The 16712-nt window shown below is 43.5% G+C and overlaps 1 protein-coding gene across 1 annotated transcript in view; it reads right to left on the bottom strand.

Annotated features, from left to right (window-relative positions):
* LOC124789011 (UDP-glucosyltransferase 2-like) overlaps positions 1–16712 on the bottom strand; it is a 64451-nt gene that overhangs the window by 6713 nt on the left and 41026 nt on the right. Inside the window, exon 5 of the mRNA XM_047256298.1 lies at positions 10985–11204. Coding sequence (XP_047112254.1) covers positions 10985–11204 — 220 coding nt within the window. The remainder of the gene's footprint in view (positions 1–10984; positions 11205–16712) is intronic.

Raw genomic sequence — 16712 nt, 5'->3', positions numbered from 1 at the left:
TTCTCCTTCAGCGTTTTAGAGAAATCACCGAAAAACTAAATTCTGAGTTATGAACTGCCGTCGTCTGCGATTTCACTGTTCTAACATTTGTGTCGTAGATGACACAAACTTTGCAGGTCTCTGCCGCGAACTATGCAGCGTGGGAAACTAAGGTAGACACTAAGCTGCTGACCGAAAACTCAGTATGGGGCCAAAGTTATGCCCGCAAGCAACGTGATCCCAATTCCCTACTGACGGAAAAAGCCAGAACTGCCTGAAAGAGCAACAGTTGCGAGCCAAAGGCCAGGTGCAGAAAGCGAAGTGACATTTCATTCGACGCTCTGCATTCGGAGGCTTCAGGAACGAGATGCGAACTGCGGTTCCACCCGCCGTGCTGAGTATGTATTTTCTGTAGAGGGCTAATGGCCATGCTCAAGTGAGAGACGGTTTCTATTTATTTTTCTATTTTTTTTTCCTTCACAAATGAAGTCGCAGCTGCCGAAGGCAGAACTATGACCCAGATAAATACACTGTTTGATAAAAAAAGTTAAGCACCCAGTACACATGGTTGTTCGTAAATCTCGATACTGCTCGATTCGACCATCCGGCCATATGCAGACATACAAATTGGTCACTTTCAAACTATGTTAGGTGCTGATGACGCTGTGTCACATGAGTACGTGGTATACACGTGTCCTTCACAGTGATCACTCAATATCTGAAGTTTTTCATGCCCCTTATATACCATACCAGACCTGGTAACAGCAGTAAACACGAACAACACAACTTTTGTCACCGCTATACCTGTCAGACAGTTGCAACTCTGATCATTTACATACCGGCCGAGTATATAAAGACAATGCAGAAGAAGCCATATAAGCAGATTTACCGAAGTCTTTATTAGCAAGTTCTGCCATATGGTAGGTATGTTAGGCTATAATGTCTCTATCAACAAAACTTTCAAGCTCAGGTACGTTAGGAACTCCCGTACCTCCACGTACAATGGCTACAGTGAGCCAATCATTACCATGATCAAAGGTATCATTAATGTCAATACTAAAATTAAGTTTACAACCACAGAAGACACAAGGTCCGTCGACAAGTGCAGTAGCAGCAACACTCTTAACTGGTATGCGGTTCTTCTTGTCTCCAGATGTTGTGGCGAACTCGATGTTCTCGATGGTTTTATAAACTGTCTGTTTAGAACGGCGACGAATTCTCCTGTAAGACATGTAGAACACCCAGTGTGCGCGTCCGGGATAACGCACCGCTGGCACTGTGAAAATATTCTAAGTCCAAGCTACTGCATATACTATATAAGCGAGCGAGAGCCGCGCAGAGGCTCATTCGCGCTGCTGCTGCTGCACAGGCAACTGCATTGAACGCCGCCACGATGCCTTACAGGAGAATTCGTCGCCGTTCTAAACAGACAGTTTATAAAACCATCGAGAACATCGAGTTGGCCACAACATTCTTCTGCATTGTCTTTATATACTCGTAATAAGAGAAAAATATCTGTAAATGAGTCTGTATTCATTTGGGTTAAAGGTAAAGGAGTATGTGAATATGTAAAGTTTGTTGGTGATTTACGCGGCATTGGATGTGACAGTGGTCCGATGTTGGACTTCTTGGGAAAGTGAAGGCAGGCATAGTCGTCCCCAAGCTTCTGGTCGACCACGCCTGACCATCACAAGGAAGGATCGCCTTAATGTCAACCAAGCACATCGTAGCCGCTTCACATCTGTGCCTGTCTTCAAGAAAAACTAATGGACTTCCTGCAACATTCTGAATCACCATGCACCATTGGTTGGAGACTAGGAGCAACTGGACTAGGGAATTACCGTCCTATACGCAGGCTGCCATTAAAACCGAAATACAAACGGCTGCATATGGAGTGATTTCGTGATCTGGAAGCATGGACCTCTGATGATTGGTGTCACATTGTGTTCAGCGATGAATTCTGGTTCAACTCTATCCCATATGATCATCGTTGATTATGGCGGCGAGCTGGGAAGAGAGAGACACAGCGGCGTTACTCGTCGCGTCATGGAGTGGGGAATAACTGGTTATGACTTCAGATCATGGCTGGTAGTGTTTGAGGGAACCCTGACAGCACTATATGCTGCGGACATCCTGTGTGCTCACATATTAGCTCGCATTTGACAGTATCGTGGTGCCGATTTCAAACTGGACAGTGACTGTTCAGACATGACACGTATCTCCATGAACCGTCCTCGTGATGCTGAGTTACTTCTGTAACTACCAAGATCCCAGATCTGTCCCCTATAGAACTTGTGACCAGCCCGGACGTCAGCTTCGTTCCAGTGCCAGTATCTCGGATGCCAACTACCACTTACAACAGTTGTGGACCAGTCTGCCTCGGAAGAGGGTACAACGGCTTTATGACATTTTAATCAACCCAATCAGTGCACCCATCGGAACACGAGGGTGTGCAACATCGTACTGACAAGTGGGCGCACGCTGCCAAATTCCTTGCATTTATGATTCGATTCTGCAATCACCATAATAACATCACATACCCTCTCGATTAGTGAAGTTTCATTTCTTTACTTCCTCGCATTATGGGTGCTTCACTTTTTTTGTCAGTAAGTCCGATTCTGTCTCCACATCGCTAGAACGATGAGATATTGGAGTAACCACTGCTCCACTCAGTGCGATTGGCTGTATTTGCTCCCAGCAAGCAGTGTTTTGTTGGATCCAGGAACTGCATTGTAACTTCCACGATCCCTTTGCTAGTCAATAGTGGAGCATCTCTTGTCTATTGACTCGCTCCTTTCTTGGTCTGTCCGTAGCGACAGCACACTGACATTCTGAAAATTTGTCTTATTGTTCTGTTCAATTAGTCTAGCTCAGGCTCGTCCAAACTGTGCCCCTGGGGCGCCAGCGCCCGCGATCGCCCGCGGCCAGCGCCCCGGGCGAATTCGTATGTCGCTGCATTGGCCGAGCCGTGCCGCTTAGCTGGCCGTGCGGACCGCCCGAACACCAGCCGATAGATATATTTGTTCGCCCGTTTTCCCTTGGGGCAGAGGACGTCTCACAAGTGCTTCAACTAGAGCTGATTGACTTACAGTGCCATATCCGCCTGAAGGACCGCTTTCTTAGGTGTAACTTGTTAAGACTAAGAATCGTTCATTCCTTGGCGATAAAAATTTGGCCAATTCTTTGAGGTTAACAGTCTCACGGAATATTGTACCAAGCCTAAACAAAATTGTTTCCTCGAAAAAGAAAAACGTGTAAAATGTTAAATGTCTTCTTTAACAATGTTGACTGTAAGACCTTAATTCGATTTTAATAAGTTTCAAACTTTGTCAGTTAAAATTATTACGTACAAAACAGCACACTAAGAATCCGTTTTCTAAACTCTGAAAAGGGATACAAAAAATTGTAGCACGAAGTATAACAAAAAATACTTACTTGTAACTACTAACAGTAACAATGAGACTCTATATCCCTTACATAAAATTATTTGTAAAATAGAATATTTCGTTTACGTCAGATCTGACCGCGGGACAGTCCAGCGCATAGCAGTGCTGTGCGGTCTCACTGGCTCTGCAGCTCTCTCTCTCGCTCGCTCCTATGTCGACACTAGCGACACACGGTCGCGGACGGGGTGCTGAACTACACTGCCTTGCGCCAGGCGCAATTCTTGTATGAGCCTGGTCTAGCTCGTCGTAGCTACATCAGGAAGCAGATACAACATGTTGGCACATCTCCTCTTTGCATTCTCTGCAGAAACACTGTGCCTCGAAGAATTCATCTTTTACTCCTTGCCACCAACTTCGATGTCGTTATACTGTTCTTTGATGTTTTCTGTCGTTGTTCGGTCATCAGTGCTTACTCTTCTCCGTACTGCTGACGTAGCAGAATCATTTTCTGGATACGGGCAAGGATTTTCATGGTCGTGTTTGTTGACACTGTTAGCGTTGGAGACAAACGATCCATCGTAATTTTTGTATTAAGGATTGAAAGTTTTATGTACCTATTTCAGTTTTATGAACTTTCTTTTCCTCAATTGGCTATGGAAGATGTAACAGATGTAACGTTATTTTGCCTATACGTTCTGTATGGATGCTGCCATTAAAAAAACTAACGTTTTGAGTCTTTATGCCTATTCTTATGCTACGTATCCTTTAATTAATTCTTCTTATATACTTTTCAACTATGTTATAATTTCATGTGTAGTTTGTATTTCGGATCTGTAATTTTGATTCCTATAAGCTGCTGTACATTGCTGTATTCTAATGTGCAATTTTATGACTTAGGTCGCAATGTGGGTCGTGTGTAGCTGAAAACATGAACCAAATTTTTTTCGGTCTTCTATGATTTTCAATCCTACACATATAAATTTTCATGGTGATTATACAAACTCCTATCACCCCTTCAGAAATTTCAACAAGTTCGTAACTGGCAGCATAATCTAACACACTGTGTTCAATACCACACGTTTTGTGTTTTCATTACCCACCTCATTACAAACGTCAGTTTCTGGCATAGCGAAGGCAAAGGTCACCTCAGCTCATATCAAGCTCATGTTGTAAGTTTTGAAAGGTGTTCTGCTGATAAGTTCTTCAGCGAAGTCATTATAAGCAAATCGTATGCTTCTCTATAGAAAGAACTGAGTGATGTTATCAAAGCAACATAGCTGATAAATGGTTTCGGTCGTGGACAAACAGCATGAATGAGGTTTCAGATTCTTTCCCACATCCTGAATTGGCTCTCTCAGATTTATCTCTAATCCCTAACATTAACAACTGTTGGCGTCATTGGAGCGGCAAAGGTGTATATGCAGATGCATGAAAAAAACTATACGACAACGAGTTAGCCCATCTGCATCGACATCAAAATGAGGTGAATCAAAAGTAACCCATTGCTATCGTCTCTTCTCTTTCATAATAAGGCAGCAATTTTTGCACCCAAACACTAAAAATTAAGTTTAACATACTTGTTAATTCCCTAGGTTACCGATAAGAAAATGCAACATGCATCCCAATGTGATCATTGACAATTCACATTACACTATTCCTGTAGTTACATATTTCAAGAACGGTGTGAAGAAATGGTGAAGCCAGCCGTCTTGCATTCAGAAACCTCGCGGTTCAGATCCCTGTTCAGCCTCTAGATTTTTGGTTTTGTGTGGTTTCCGTGAATCAGCTGAGATGACCACCACAGTGGTTCCTCAGGTAGACTGCAGCCTCTTCCCCACTTCATCTGGTGGTCTGTCTCTATTGACTTCGACATAGACCAGACGGTGAAGTGAAAGGTGCCGCAGTATATCGCTTTCCCAACGTCTTTGCGTTACAAAGCGTTTTCAGAGCTCACACCTCGATTTCTGCTGCTTTATCCTGTAGAATCAACAGCAGCCATATTTCTATCCTGTGACTTGGAACGTACCAGGCTGGAACCAGCAGGGCTGTAGCATTGTCGAACTGCGTACACGTCAGAGCTTCTGGATGTGGGTGAGTGTGCATTCCACAACACGGCAGTTCGTTGAGAGGTCGGCAGCCGCTTGGTTGCACCTTTTACAGGGCTTCGCTAAGTAATATGCTCGATAGTGAAACTTTTGCGAACAATACAGTTTATTAACGAATTTGGTAAAGTGCTCCTTGATAATGTTTTGTGATAATCTGTAATACAGTAACGATAATCTTCAAATTTCATAAATCAATGAAACCTATCATGTGGGATATGCCTGTTGTGTACAAGGATGAAGAGTAAGTACAGCAGTTTATACAAAAAACGTTAACACAAGTAATCTCAGGATGGCAAGCGAGCAACGGACAGTCGAAATCAATGTACAGTTGACTGACTCAAAATAAGTTTACCTATCAGCAAAAAACGCCAAGTAAAGTGAGACGAGCACCGGCTTGTAGGTCCTATAGATGAGCTACGAGTGCGCCAGAGATTTTGCTGTTCCGGCACTGGGTGACAGATTTTGCGCGTCCCGATAGGCACCACGCGAAGAGGTGGAGAGGTGAACGTAACGCTGAGCGCGACTGCGTGAATCTGCCTTGGTCCTTACGCTCGGTAGTGTTTGCTGGCTCTCGGTTCTGCGGCAGTACGTTTAGCTCGGCGGGAATGCAACAGCACTCTACCCAAATGACGGTTCGGCAGTTTTGGTAGACTACATAAGTGGCGTAGTACATGACAAGATTACAGGTAGTATTGGTATCACTGGTAGGTAAAGAAACGTAATGGAATATGTAAAAGAGAAACTGTGCTTTTCTGTGTGTTTGGTTCTTTGTTTTGCACATACTTAGAACCGCAAGTCATTCAGCGTTATTCCATTGCGTATTTCACACTGAGGTGATGAAAGTCATGGCGTAGACATATGCACATTTCCAGATGGCGAAAGTATCGCGTACACAAGGTATAAAAGGGCAGTGTATTGGCCAAGCTGTCATTTGTACTCAGTGATCCACTTGAAAAGGTTTCCGACGTGATCATGGCCGTATGACGGGACAGGTACTTTATTTCAGTTTCTATAGTAATGTGTCACGTCACCGACAACTTTAATCTTGGCACTATTCAGTGCACTTTTAACCCACACGGACACAGACTCTGATTCATTTACTTTACGACGATTCCTTGTCCTAAGAACCAATGGCATTGTAGACATATAGTAAGATGAACCACGATATCTGTTATACACTTCACATATCTGAAATGTACTATAAGCAATAACTTCTCGGTTGTTAAAAGTCTCCAGCCCTGATACTGTCTCCACCTTACCACCACGAACTAGAGCCACTGTAACCCAACCATTAACATGTGCACTAGCATCAGTATTAGTAAATGTAAAATTCAGTACGCATCCACAAAACACTGAAGGACCATGCGAATAACTTGCGCACCTACTCCGCTCTTCGTAGTAATAGATATATTATCAACAGCTTTATACACTGTAAAGCGCGAACGCCTTCTCCTCCTCAGGTGCACTGAATTGTGCCAAGATTAAAGTTGTTTGTGATGTGCCATTGACTCAAGCTGTCAACAACGCACCCTGCAAGCTCAATAATGGTGAGGGCATCGTTTACATGGAATACACTGGGTCCTTTGGTCCAATAGAACCGACCATTGACTCGAAACGGTTATGTTCGACTACTTGGAGTCAATTTGCAGCCATCCATTACTATAGAAACTGAAATAAACTACTTGTCCTCTCCTTGAGAAAAACAAAAAAATAATAATAGATATTACACGACAGCAAAAAAGAAACCTATTGGGTCATGGTAAATGACCCATCCCAAGTCATCCAGATACTGGTTCACCAATAGACACTTACATCTCAGAGGCGGAACCATGGCAATGGGGGGAGCTGTGCTCCCATCTTTGATTATATGTATATAAACATTCATTTGCTGCTAGTTGCTACGATATATATCTTCGATATGCTGATGTACTACGTGCGGTGTTCAAGGTACTTTGCACTGCGCACTGGGCGTTCCAGCACGACGCTACTAGTTTTACTTAGCGTCGCGCGCTCTATTGATGCCGGAGCGGAAGTAGATAAGGTACTCGGCTCGTTACTGGCCGCCGGAAGTTGCGGTATGATAACTGGCAGCTAAATAAGTGACGCATCTAGTAAGACGGCATCAGTTGTCGAGCAACCGCATGTGCAGCAGCATCGACACAGACTACTTATGCCGCGTTATTTTAGCAGTGATAGTTGTAGCTAGATGCATGAGACACTCCGTTTCGGAAATCGTTGGGGAATTCAATATTCTGAGATCCACAGTGTCAGGAGTGTGACGAAAACACCAAATTTCAGGCAGAACCTGTCATTGCTAGCAACGCAGAGGCCAACAGCCTTCACTTGACGACCGACGTCAGAGGCGTTTGGGTAGAGTTGTTAGTGCTAACAGACAAGCAACACTACGTGAAATAATCGCAGAAATCAATGTGGAACGTACGACGAACATAACCGTTAGGACAATGCGGCGAAATTTGGCGTTGAAGGGCTATGGCAGTAGGCGACCGACACGAGTGCCTTTGCTAACAGCACGACATCGCCTGCAGCGCCTCTGCTGGGCTCGTTACCATACCCGCTGCACCATAGACGGCTCAAGAACAGTGGTCTGGTCAGATGAATCACGATTTCAGTTGGTAAAGGCTGATGGTTGGGTTCGATGTGGCGTAGATCCCACTAAGCCATTGACTCAAGCTGTCAACAACGCACTGTGCAAGCTCAATAATGGTGAGGGCATCGTTTACATGGAATAGACTGGGTCCTTTGGTCCAATAGAACCGACCATTGACAGGAAACGGCTATGTTCGACTACTTGGAGTCAATTTGCAGCCATCCATTAACTTCATATTCCCAAATAACAATGCATTTTTTATCGATGACAGTGCGCCATGACGCCGGTCACAAATGTTCGCGACTGGTTTGAAGAACATTCTTGACAATACGAGCGAATGATTTGTCCACCCAGATCGTCAGAAATGAATACCATCGAACATTAACGGGACATGATGGAGAGGTCCGTTCGACCACAAAATTCTGCACTGGTAACATTTACGCAATTATGGATGGCTAACATAGCTCAGTATTTCTGCATGCGACTTCCAACGACTTGTTGAGTCCATCTGAAGTCGAGCTGCTACACTATGCCGGAAATAAGGACGCCCGACACAATATTAGGAGGATCCCATGACTTTTGTTAGCTCAGTGTATATCCTTATAGTATATAATTGCATTTTATAAGTGACAAAAGTTATTTGATCGCGTTACTTTAACAAAACTAAAGCAATTACTTTTTATGCCAATACAGTTTACATGCACAAACATAAAAAATATTTGTCATTATTATTGTTATTTTGCACTCGGCAGAACGTTCTTCATCATGATCAAAGGCAAGAGATTCCTGTTGTTACTGATGTATTCGAAGTTGTTGATGAATAAAAGAAACATGTTTTATACACGTTTGAAGAACTACTGCAGCGATGTCTGATAAATATTGTTTTGCGTTTTTTTTAATTTTATTTTACCTTTTTGGTGCGGAAATTGCGTTTTCTAGTGCTACATGATAAATCTTATTATTTTCTTTATTTCTTTCTACAACATCCCTCTGTTTCACATTACAGATCAACAATTTTTTAATAAAATCTGAATTAAAAACGGACAATTCCAATTTTGTTACAAATGCTGTTTACTTTTAATTAATAGACAGGGGAATAACTGCATAGAACAAAAATGTTCTGTAGGTTAACCGGCCTTTTTAAATATCCTCAGTTTCTCAACAGTTCACTGCTTCCGGTTTTTAGGGGAATGTAGTAAGACACTGATCGCCTAGGTAAAGAAAGCAATAGTTATGAGGTAGCAACCAACAAGTATGCAACACACCTAAGATACAATTGAAGAGGGTACGACCTTAACTGACAAAAACTACTGGAGAAACTCTCATAGCCCAAGCTTGCTTATGATAGTCTACGGTAGTTTTACAGCTCTAATATGCACTACGTGAGATGTGGCGATGGCTACGTTGACGTAGAATGGCATTTAGTTGTAATTGTTCTCCGTGTGTGATGTAGGGATGTCTATAGCCGAGCGGGCATCAAACCCCTGCCACGAGTTTTGGAGGCGTACATGTCAAAATCGACATGCTGCGTGGTGATGATAAAGGACATTTATTTTCATAGAAGAAATTGTATGAATTTCACCAACATACCTCGATTTTTTGGAATCTGGTGAACGTGACCTTCGTTAAGCTTTAACCAGTTTTGAGTGATTCGCTACAGACCCATTGTGCTGCAATGCTCATGGCTGGGCTTTGGGCAAGTAAAATAAAACTAACGGCTCTAGACACCTCCAACACATTTTTACACTGGTATTTTTATGTAGTGAGGACAGTCTTGTTATTTTAGATAACCTGCCTGAAGATATACTTCTGCAGAGGCTTATAGGTCTTTTTCTAATGTTTATGTGGAAAATCTTACTTTGATATCACGTGAATCTTTGAGAACACTTACCCTTTATTTATTATTAATAAAAGTTTACTTTTCCAATTGCGCGTCGAGCCCTGTTTAGGCTGTAATCATTTTTGACACGAATTTTTATTTTCATTGCTAATCAGTTCCGTATATCCTCTTTTGTGTGATCGTTTATATTGCTTGTTGTAATTCTGCTGTCTTATGTTGTTGTGAATTGGGTTGCTAGTTAGAAAGTCGTTCTATCAGGTTTGACAAACCGGCTCCGAAGAATGTATCAACTTAATGGATCGGCGCACTTGTCACGAAAAAGGTCAGTCTTTGTTAATAATTGAAATTTTCCTAATATTCGTTAATTTAAAAAAACTGTAAATGTGTAATTGGAAATTAATGATCTTTTTGTTCCTTTCAGCTCACACTGAAGATTGTCTTTCAAACTGTGCCGTATTTCCTTTCTTTATGCGTTGGAGAATCAAATAAAAGTTGTGTACCCTAGCACCTTACCGTTCCCTATTCCTTGCATTGCTAACGTTTCAAAAGAAAAGCATTACAAGCATCTTGGTAGTGGTGAGAGGCTTCGTACGTCATAAGCTTTCAATTCTTATACATAGGAACTGATGAGAACATTTTGCTTTTCTAATTTCTTACTTGGTTCCATCTGTTTTCTAGGTCTTCTGATTTCATAACAGAGCTAAATAGAAGAACAGATTATTCTTACTTATATCATGTATGTCATACTGCCACAGATCGCAAATCTTGCAAGAAACGTAGATGAAATGAATATAGTTATATATGAAGAGGTTGAAAATATCAGCCAACCAGTTACAAAACAAAGGTTTATTAGCCCTTGACCTAGATTTCGATATTTCTAAAAAATACCTTCTTCAGAAAGAGTGGGCCTTAGATATGTCGAAACCTAGGCCAAAGGCTAATAAATCTTAGTTTTTCAACTGGTAGGCTGATATTTTCAGCCTCTTCAGATTTACACAGTTCCTGATTCGCAGCATTTTATAATTATGTATCCTGCTACGGTTATTTCGAAATCAATATACTCTACCTGGGATCCTCCAGAACAGTCCGCACGGCTTGGAGGACAGACTGTTTGGTGATGGTTCGAAAGTCCAGCTTGACTCCAATTCCAGCGCTGACCATTTTTGCCACATTGTATGCTTGATCACCAAAGAAAGGTATTCCGACTAGTGGCACACTGTAATAGGATGCCTCGTTGAAACTCTGAAGACCGCCCTGAGTGATGAACAGTCGAATATTTGGGTGAGCTAGAAAAGAAAATGCAATCAGTGGATTACATGACGTTCGATAAACTACACATCGTAGAAATTCAAAAAGAAGGAAAGAAAGCAAGAGACAAAATTGAGCACATGTAGGAATGAGGCACATTCGAAATACAAGCGTTGCGTGAAGATCGTAATAGGTGTATACTGGTTGTGTAAAGTTAGCTTATCTAAAAGCAAAGAGTGTGAAGCAAAGACAGACATTTCATTTCTTTTAAGAGAGTATTTTGCAGTGTAGCAAGACAAAGGCAATAGAACATAATGATTACACTACCTTTATTGGCCACAGAAACACTTCAAAATATTCATGATAAAATTTCTAATTATGAGAGTAGCTAATATTAATTTCGAGGTTATATCTCAAGTGAGAATAGCATTTAGACTATCATTCGAGAAATGTTGGCTATACTAAGTAACAGAATACCAGAAGAGTTTTTAATAATTCTACGCGTCTGAGACTGCATGGGAGTGTTGCCATTTTTCAACATAGCCAAGATTTTTCTAAATGACAATATGGTTTCACAACTGGAAAAATAATCATATCGAATTTTTTCTGTCAGAATGGGTGAAGAGGGAGAAATAAATGAATCAGAACGATTTATAATTCTAAGAGCTCAAAAGCTAGAATATTCTGTCAGAGAATTTGCAGGTTTCGAGGTCCACTGCTACTGATTGTACTGTGAAAGGGATAGGTCAGAGGAGCTTCAAAGCCAATAAGCCCTCTGATAGATCTAAGAAATTAGCTGGTGCGCACTCATAACTCCAAAGATTTGCTACACAATTCAGTTACTGAAAACCCTATTCGTGTGCTGCAGATGGCATCCGTTACGTTTAGAGTACTGATACTAATCCACAAAGGTAGTGTCTTGGTTGTGCTCCTAGTCAGAAGCAACTGACTACATAAAAAAGACGTAATATGTGCACAGAGAGGCTGTGGCACGATATTTAGCGTTCCCCGCAATGCCACGTTGTTCTACAAGGTGCTTTCAATAAGTAATTCAATATTTTTTTGTGAAAACAGATTCGTTTTATCAGGATTATAATACACTATACTATTCACCATTCGTTTGGCTACGAAATTCTGTTTTTCAGCATAATCTCTGTTCAATAGTGGGAGGGTCTGTATGCCTGTATGCCCGCATGGTACCACTCTGCTGGTCGACGTCGGAGCCACCGTCTTACTGCATCAATAGCCTCCCCATCACCTACTTACTGTTTGCCGCAAAGTTCATTCTCCATTGTGCCAAAAAGATGGAAATAGAAAATGGGAGTTTCGGGCTGTAGGATCGATGAGGAAGAACAGTGCAATTAAGTTCTGTGAGCTCCTCCCGGTTGCGGAGACTTCTGTGGCGACGAACACGTTGAAGTCGTTTCTTCAGTTTCCAGAGGGTAGCACAATACACCTCAAATTTGAATGTTGCATCATGAGGGAGGACATAAAACACAATAACCTCTGGTACAGAGTGCCGCGAGTCTCGAATCTGCGCCAGACGGCATGAACCTTGATTACCACTAGAGGTTTCTGAAGCCGGCGCGCCGAAATCTATGACTGCGCGCATATAATGTGACGGCGCCATGGTGAAACACGTGATCCCAGCGGCCAATAGCGACATACCCTAGGCGCCAGGGTGGAACACGTGGTCTCAGCGGCCAATAGCGACGTACCCTATCATGTATTTAAGCGCCTGCCTCTCGCTCAGCGAGGCAGTCTGAGATTCGCGTGAGTCTATCGATATCTCGACTACAGACAGTGTGTTTACCTTTCTTTGTTTCCATGTACGAGTCGACATTGTGGAGTCGTGAGGTTCTCGCTCGTGACCCCATTGCTTCTTGCATGTTGTTGTTCGTAAGGTCTTGCTCGGTCGTCCGTCATTGTTCTTGTCCGTCCTTTCCCATTCGTTTTGTTTGTTCGCAGGCAGCTCCCGTTTGGTCCCACTGCGCTTTCATTCTCGGAGACCCCACGACCGTTATGGTCGCGGTTACAACACAACCCCTTCAGACTTCCAGAAGACGGTCGCCATGATTTTACCTGCTAATGATGCGGCTTTGAACTTTTCTTTCAGAGGAGAGGCGGTGTGGCACCACTCTAAGGATTGCCACTTTGTTTCCGATTCGAAGTGATGAACCCATTTTTCATCACCTGTGACAAACATTTTTCACAATTAGCTTTTAAACCTGCAACCAATTCGGCACACATGGTCCTCCATTGCTCTTTATGGTTTTCGTTAGACAGCGAGGGCAGTAGTGGGCACACATCTTTGAGTACGGTACTCCAACTGGTGGACTAGTGCGTCAGCACTACCAACAGAAATGTCCAGTTGAGCAGCGAGGTGTTTGATTTTGACCCGTCGATCACATCGAATGAAAGTATCTGCACGCTCCAACATCAGTGTGCTCCCTGCCGCCGTTGGATAAGCAGCTGCAGCAGCAAGTCTCATACTCCTAGCTCACTCATTTGTTACATAGTTTAATTCTTAATTTCTTTGCGTGTTTTTGGTACTTGCATTGTCTAATTCATAAATTTCAGGCGTATTATAGTATTTGAGAGTTGTAGCATCGCGTTTTAGTACCTGAATAGTGTAAATTCGCGTAGTCCTTTGTCTTCTGTTTTTGTTTTGAACGGCCAGTGTCGGTTGGTCACAGTCAGTGTGCTCCCTGCCGCCATTGGATAAGCAGCTGCAGCAGCAAGTCGTATACTCCTAGCTCACTCATTTGTTACATAGTTTAATTCTTAATTTCTTTGCGTGTTTTTGGTACTTGCATTGTCTAATTCATAAATTTCGGGCGTATTATAGTATTTGAGAGTTGTAGCATCGCGTTTTAGTACCTGAATAGTGTAAAATCGCGTAGTCTCCTTCCGCCGCCGAGCAGTGTGTCAGCAGTGCACAAGTAGCAGCATTACTGCATTTACTAGGCAATCTTGTATTTTAATAACCGTTTAAATTTTGTGTCGATTTGTTTGCGCTCTCTGTAGATTATATCAGACGTTCTTTGCACAACAGTTTTCAGCATGGATAGGGACTGCAACTGCTGTGTTCGGATGCAGGCTGAGTTGGCATCCCTTCGCTCCCAGCTTCAGGCAGTGTTGGCTTCGGTCACACAGCTTGAGGCTGTTGCCAATGGGCATCACTGTGGGGTTCCGGATGGGGGTTTGTCGGGGACGGCCAGCTCGTCCCACACATCCCCTGATCGGACTACGACTGTGGTTGCCCGGCATACTGCCCGCATTGAGGCTGATCCCTCACCTGTGGTAGAGTGGGAGGTCGTCTCAGGGTGTGGCAGGGGGCGAAAGACATTCCGGAGGGCTGAACGGAAGGCCTCTCCAGTTTGTCTGATGATCCGGTTTCAGGCTCTGTCTCAGCCTGATACTGATCTTCGGCCTGACATGGCTGCTTGTCCTGTTCCAGAGGTTGCCCCTCAGTCTGCAAAATCTGGGCGGTCGCAGAGGGTGGGCTTACTGGTAGTTGGGAGCTCCAACGTCAGGCACGTAATGGGGCCCCTTAGGGATGTGGCAGCAAGAGAGGGGAAGAAAACCAATGTGCACTCCATGTGCATACCGGGGGGGAGTCATTCCAGATGTGGAAGGGGTCCTTCCGGATGCCATGAAGGGTACAGGGTGCACCCATCTGCAGGTGGTTGCTCATGTCGGCACCAATGATGTGTGTCGCTATGGATCCGAGGAAATCCTCTCTGGCTTCTGGCGGCTATCTGATTTGGTGAAGACTGCCAGTCTCGCTAGCGGGATGAAAGCAGAGCTCACCATCTGCAGCATCGTCGACAGGACTGACGGCGAACCTTTGGTACAGAGCCGAGTGGAGGGTCTGAATCAGAGGCTGAGACGGTTCTGCGACCATGTGGGCTGCAGATTCCTCGACTTGCGCCATAGGGTGGTGGGGTTTCGGGTTCCGCTGGATAGGTCAGGAGTCCACTACACGCAACAAGCGGCTACACGGGTAGCAGGGGTTGTGTGGCGTGGGCTGGGCGGTGTTTTAGGTTAGATGGCCTTGGGCAAGTACAGAAAGGGCAACAGCCTCAACAGGTGCGGGGCAAAGTCAGGACATGCGGGGACCAAGCAGCAATCGGTATTGTAATTGTAAACTGTCGAAGCTGCGTTGGTAAAGTACCGGAACTTCAAGCACTGATAGAAAGCACCGAAGCTGAAATCGTTATAGATACAGAAAGCTGGCTGAAGCCAGAGATAAATTCTACCGAAATTTTTACAAAGGTACAGACGGTGTTCAGAAAGGATAGATTGCATGCAACCGGTGGTGGAGTGTTCGTCGCTGTTAGTAGTAGCTTATCCTGTAGTGAAGTAGAAGTGGATAGTTCCTGTGAATTATTATGGGTGGAGGTTACACTCAACAACCGAGCTAGGTTAATAATTGGCTCCTTTTACCGACCTCCCGACTCAGCAGCATTAGTGGCAGAACAACTGAGAGAAAATTTGGAATACATTTCACATAAGTTTTCTCAGCATGTTATAGTCTTAGGTGGAGATTTCAATTTACCAGATATAGACTGGGACCTTCAGATGTTTAGGACGGGTGGTAGGGACAGAGCATCGAGTGACAATATACTGAGTGCACTATCCGAAAATTACCTCGAGCAATTAAACAGAGAACCGACTCGTGGAGATAACATCTTGGACCTACTGATAACAAACAGACCCGAACTTTTCGACTCTTTATGTACAGAACAGGGAATCAGTGATCATAAGGCCGTTGCAGCATCCCTGAATATGGAAGTTAGTAGGAATATAAAAAAAGGGAGGAAGGTTTATCTGTTTAGCAAGAGTAATAGAAGACAGATTTCAGACTACCTAACAGATCAAAACGAAAATTTCTGTTCCGACACTGACAATGTTGAGTGTTTATGGAAAAAGTTCAAGGCAATCGTAAAATGCGTTTTAGACAGGTACGTGCCGAGTAAATCTGTGAGGGACGGGAAAAACCCACCGTGGTACAACAACAAAGTTAGGAAACTACTGCGAAAGCAAAGAGAGCTTCACTCTAAGTTTAAACGCAGCCAAAACCTCTCAGACAAACAGAAGCTAAACGATGTCAAAGTTAGCGTAAGGAGGGCTATGCGTGAAGCGTTCAGTGAATTCGAAAGTAAAATTCTACGTACCGACTTGACAGAAAATTGTAGGAAGTTCTGGTCTTACGTTAAATCAGTAAGTGGCTCGAAACAGCATATCCAGACACTCCGGGATGATGATGGCATTGAAACAAAGGATGACACGCGTAAAGCTGAAATACTAAACACCTTTTTCCAAAGCTGTTTCACAGAGGAAGACCGCACTGCAGTTCCTTCTCTAAATCCTCGCACAAACGAAAAAATGACTGACATCGAAATAAGTGTCCAAGGAATAGAAAAGCAACTGGAATCACTCAACAGAGGAAAGTCCACTGGACCTGACGGGATACCAATTCGATTCTATACAGAGTACGCGAAAGAACTTGCCCCCCCTCTAACAGCCGTGTACCGCAAGTC

Source organism: Schistocerca piceifrons, chromosome 3 (assembly GCF_021461385.2).
Source record: "Schistocerca piceifrons isolate TAMUIC-IGC-003096 chromosome 3, iqSchPice1.1, whole genome shotgun sequence".
NCBI lineage: Eukaryota > Metazoa > Arthropoda > Insecta > Orthoptera > Acrididae > Schistocerca > Schistocerca piceifrons.
Note: the sequence above shows the minus strand (reverse complement) of the source record. Positions and strands in the feature narration are given on the sequence as shown.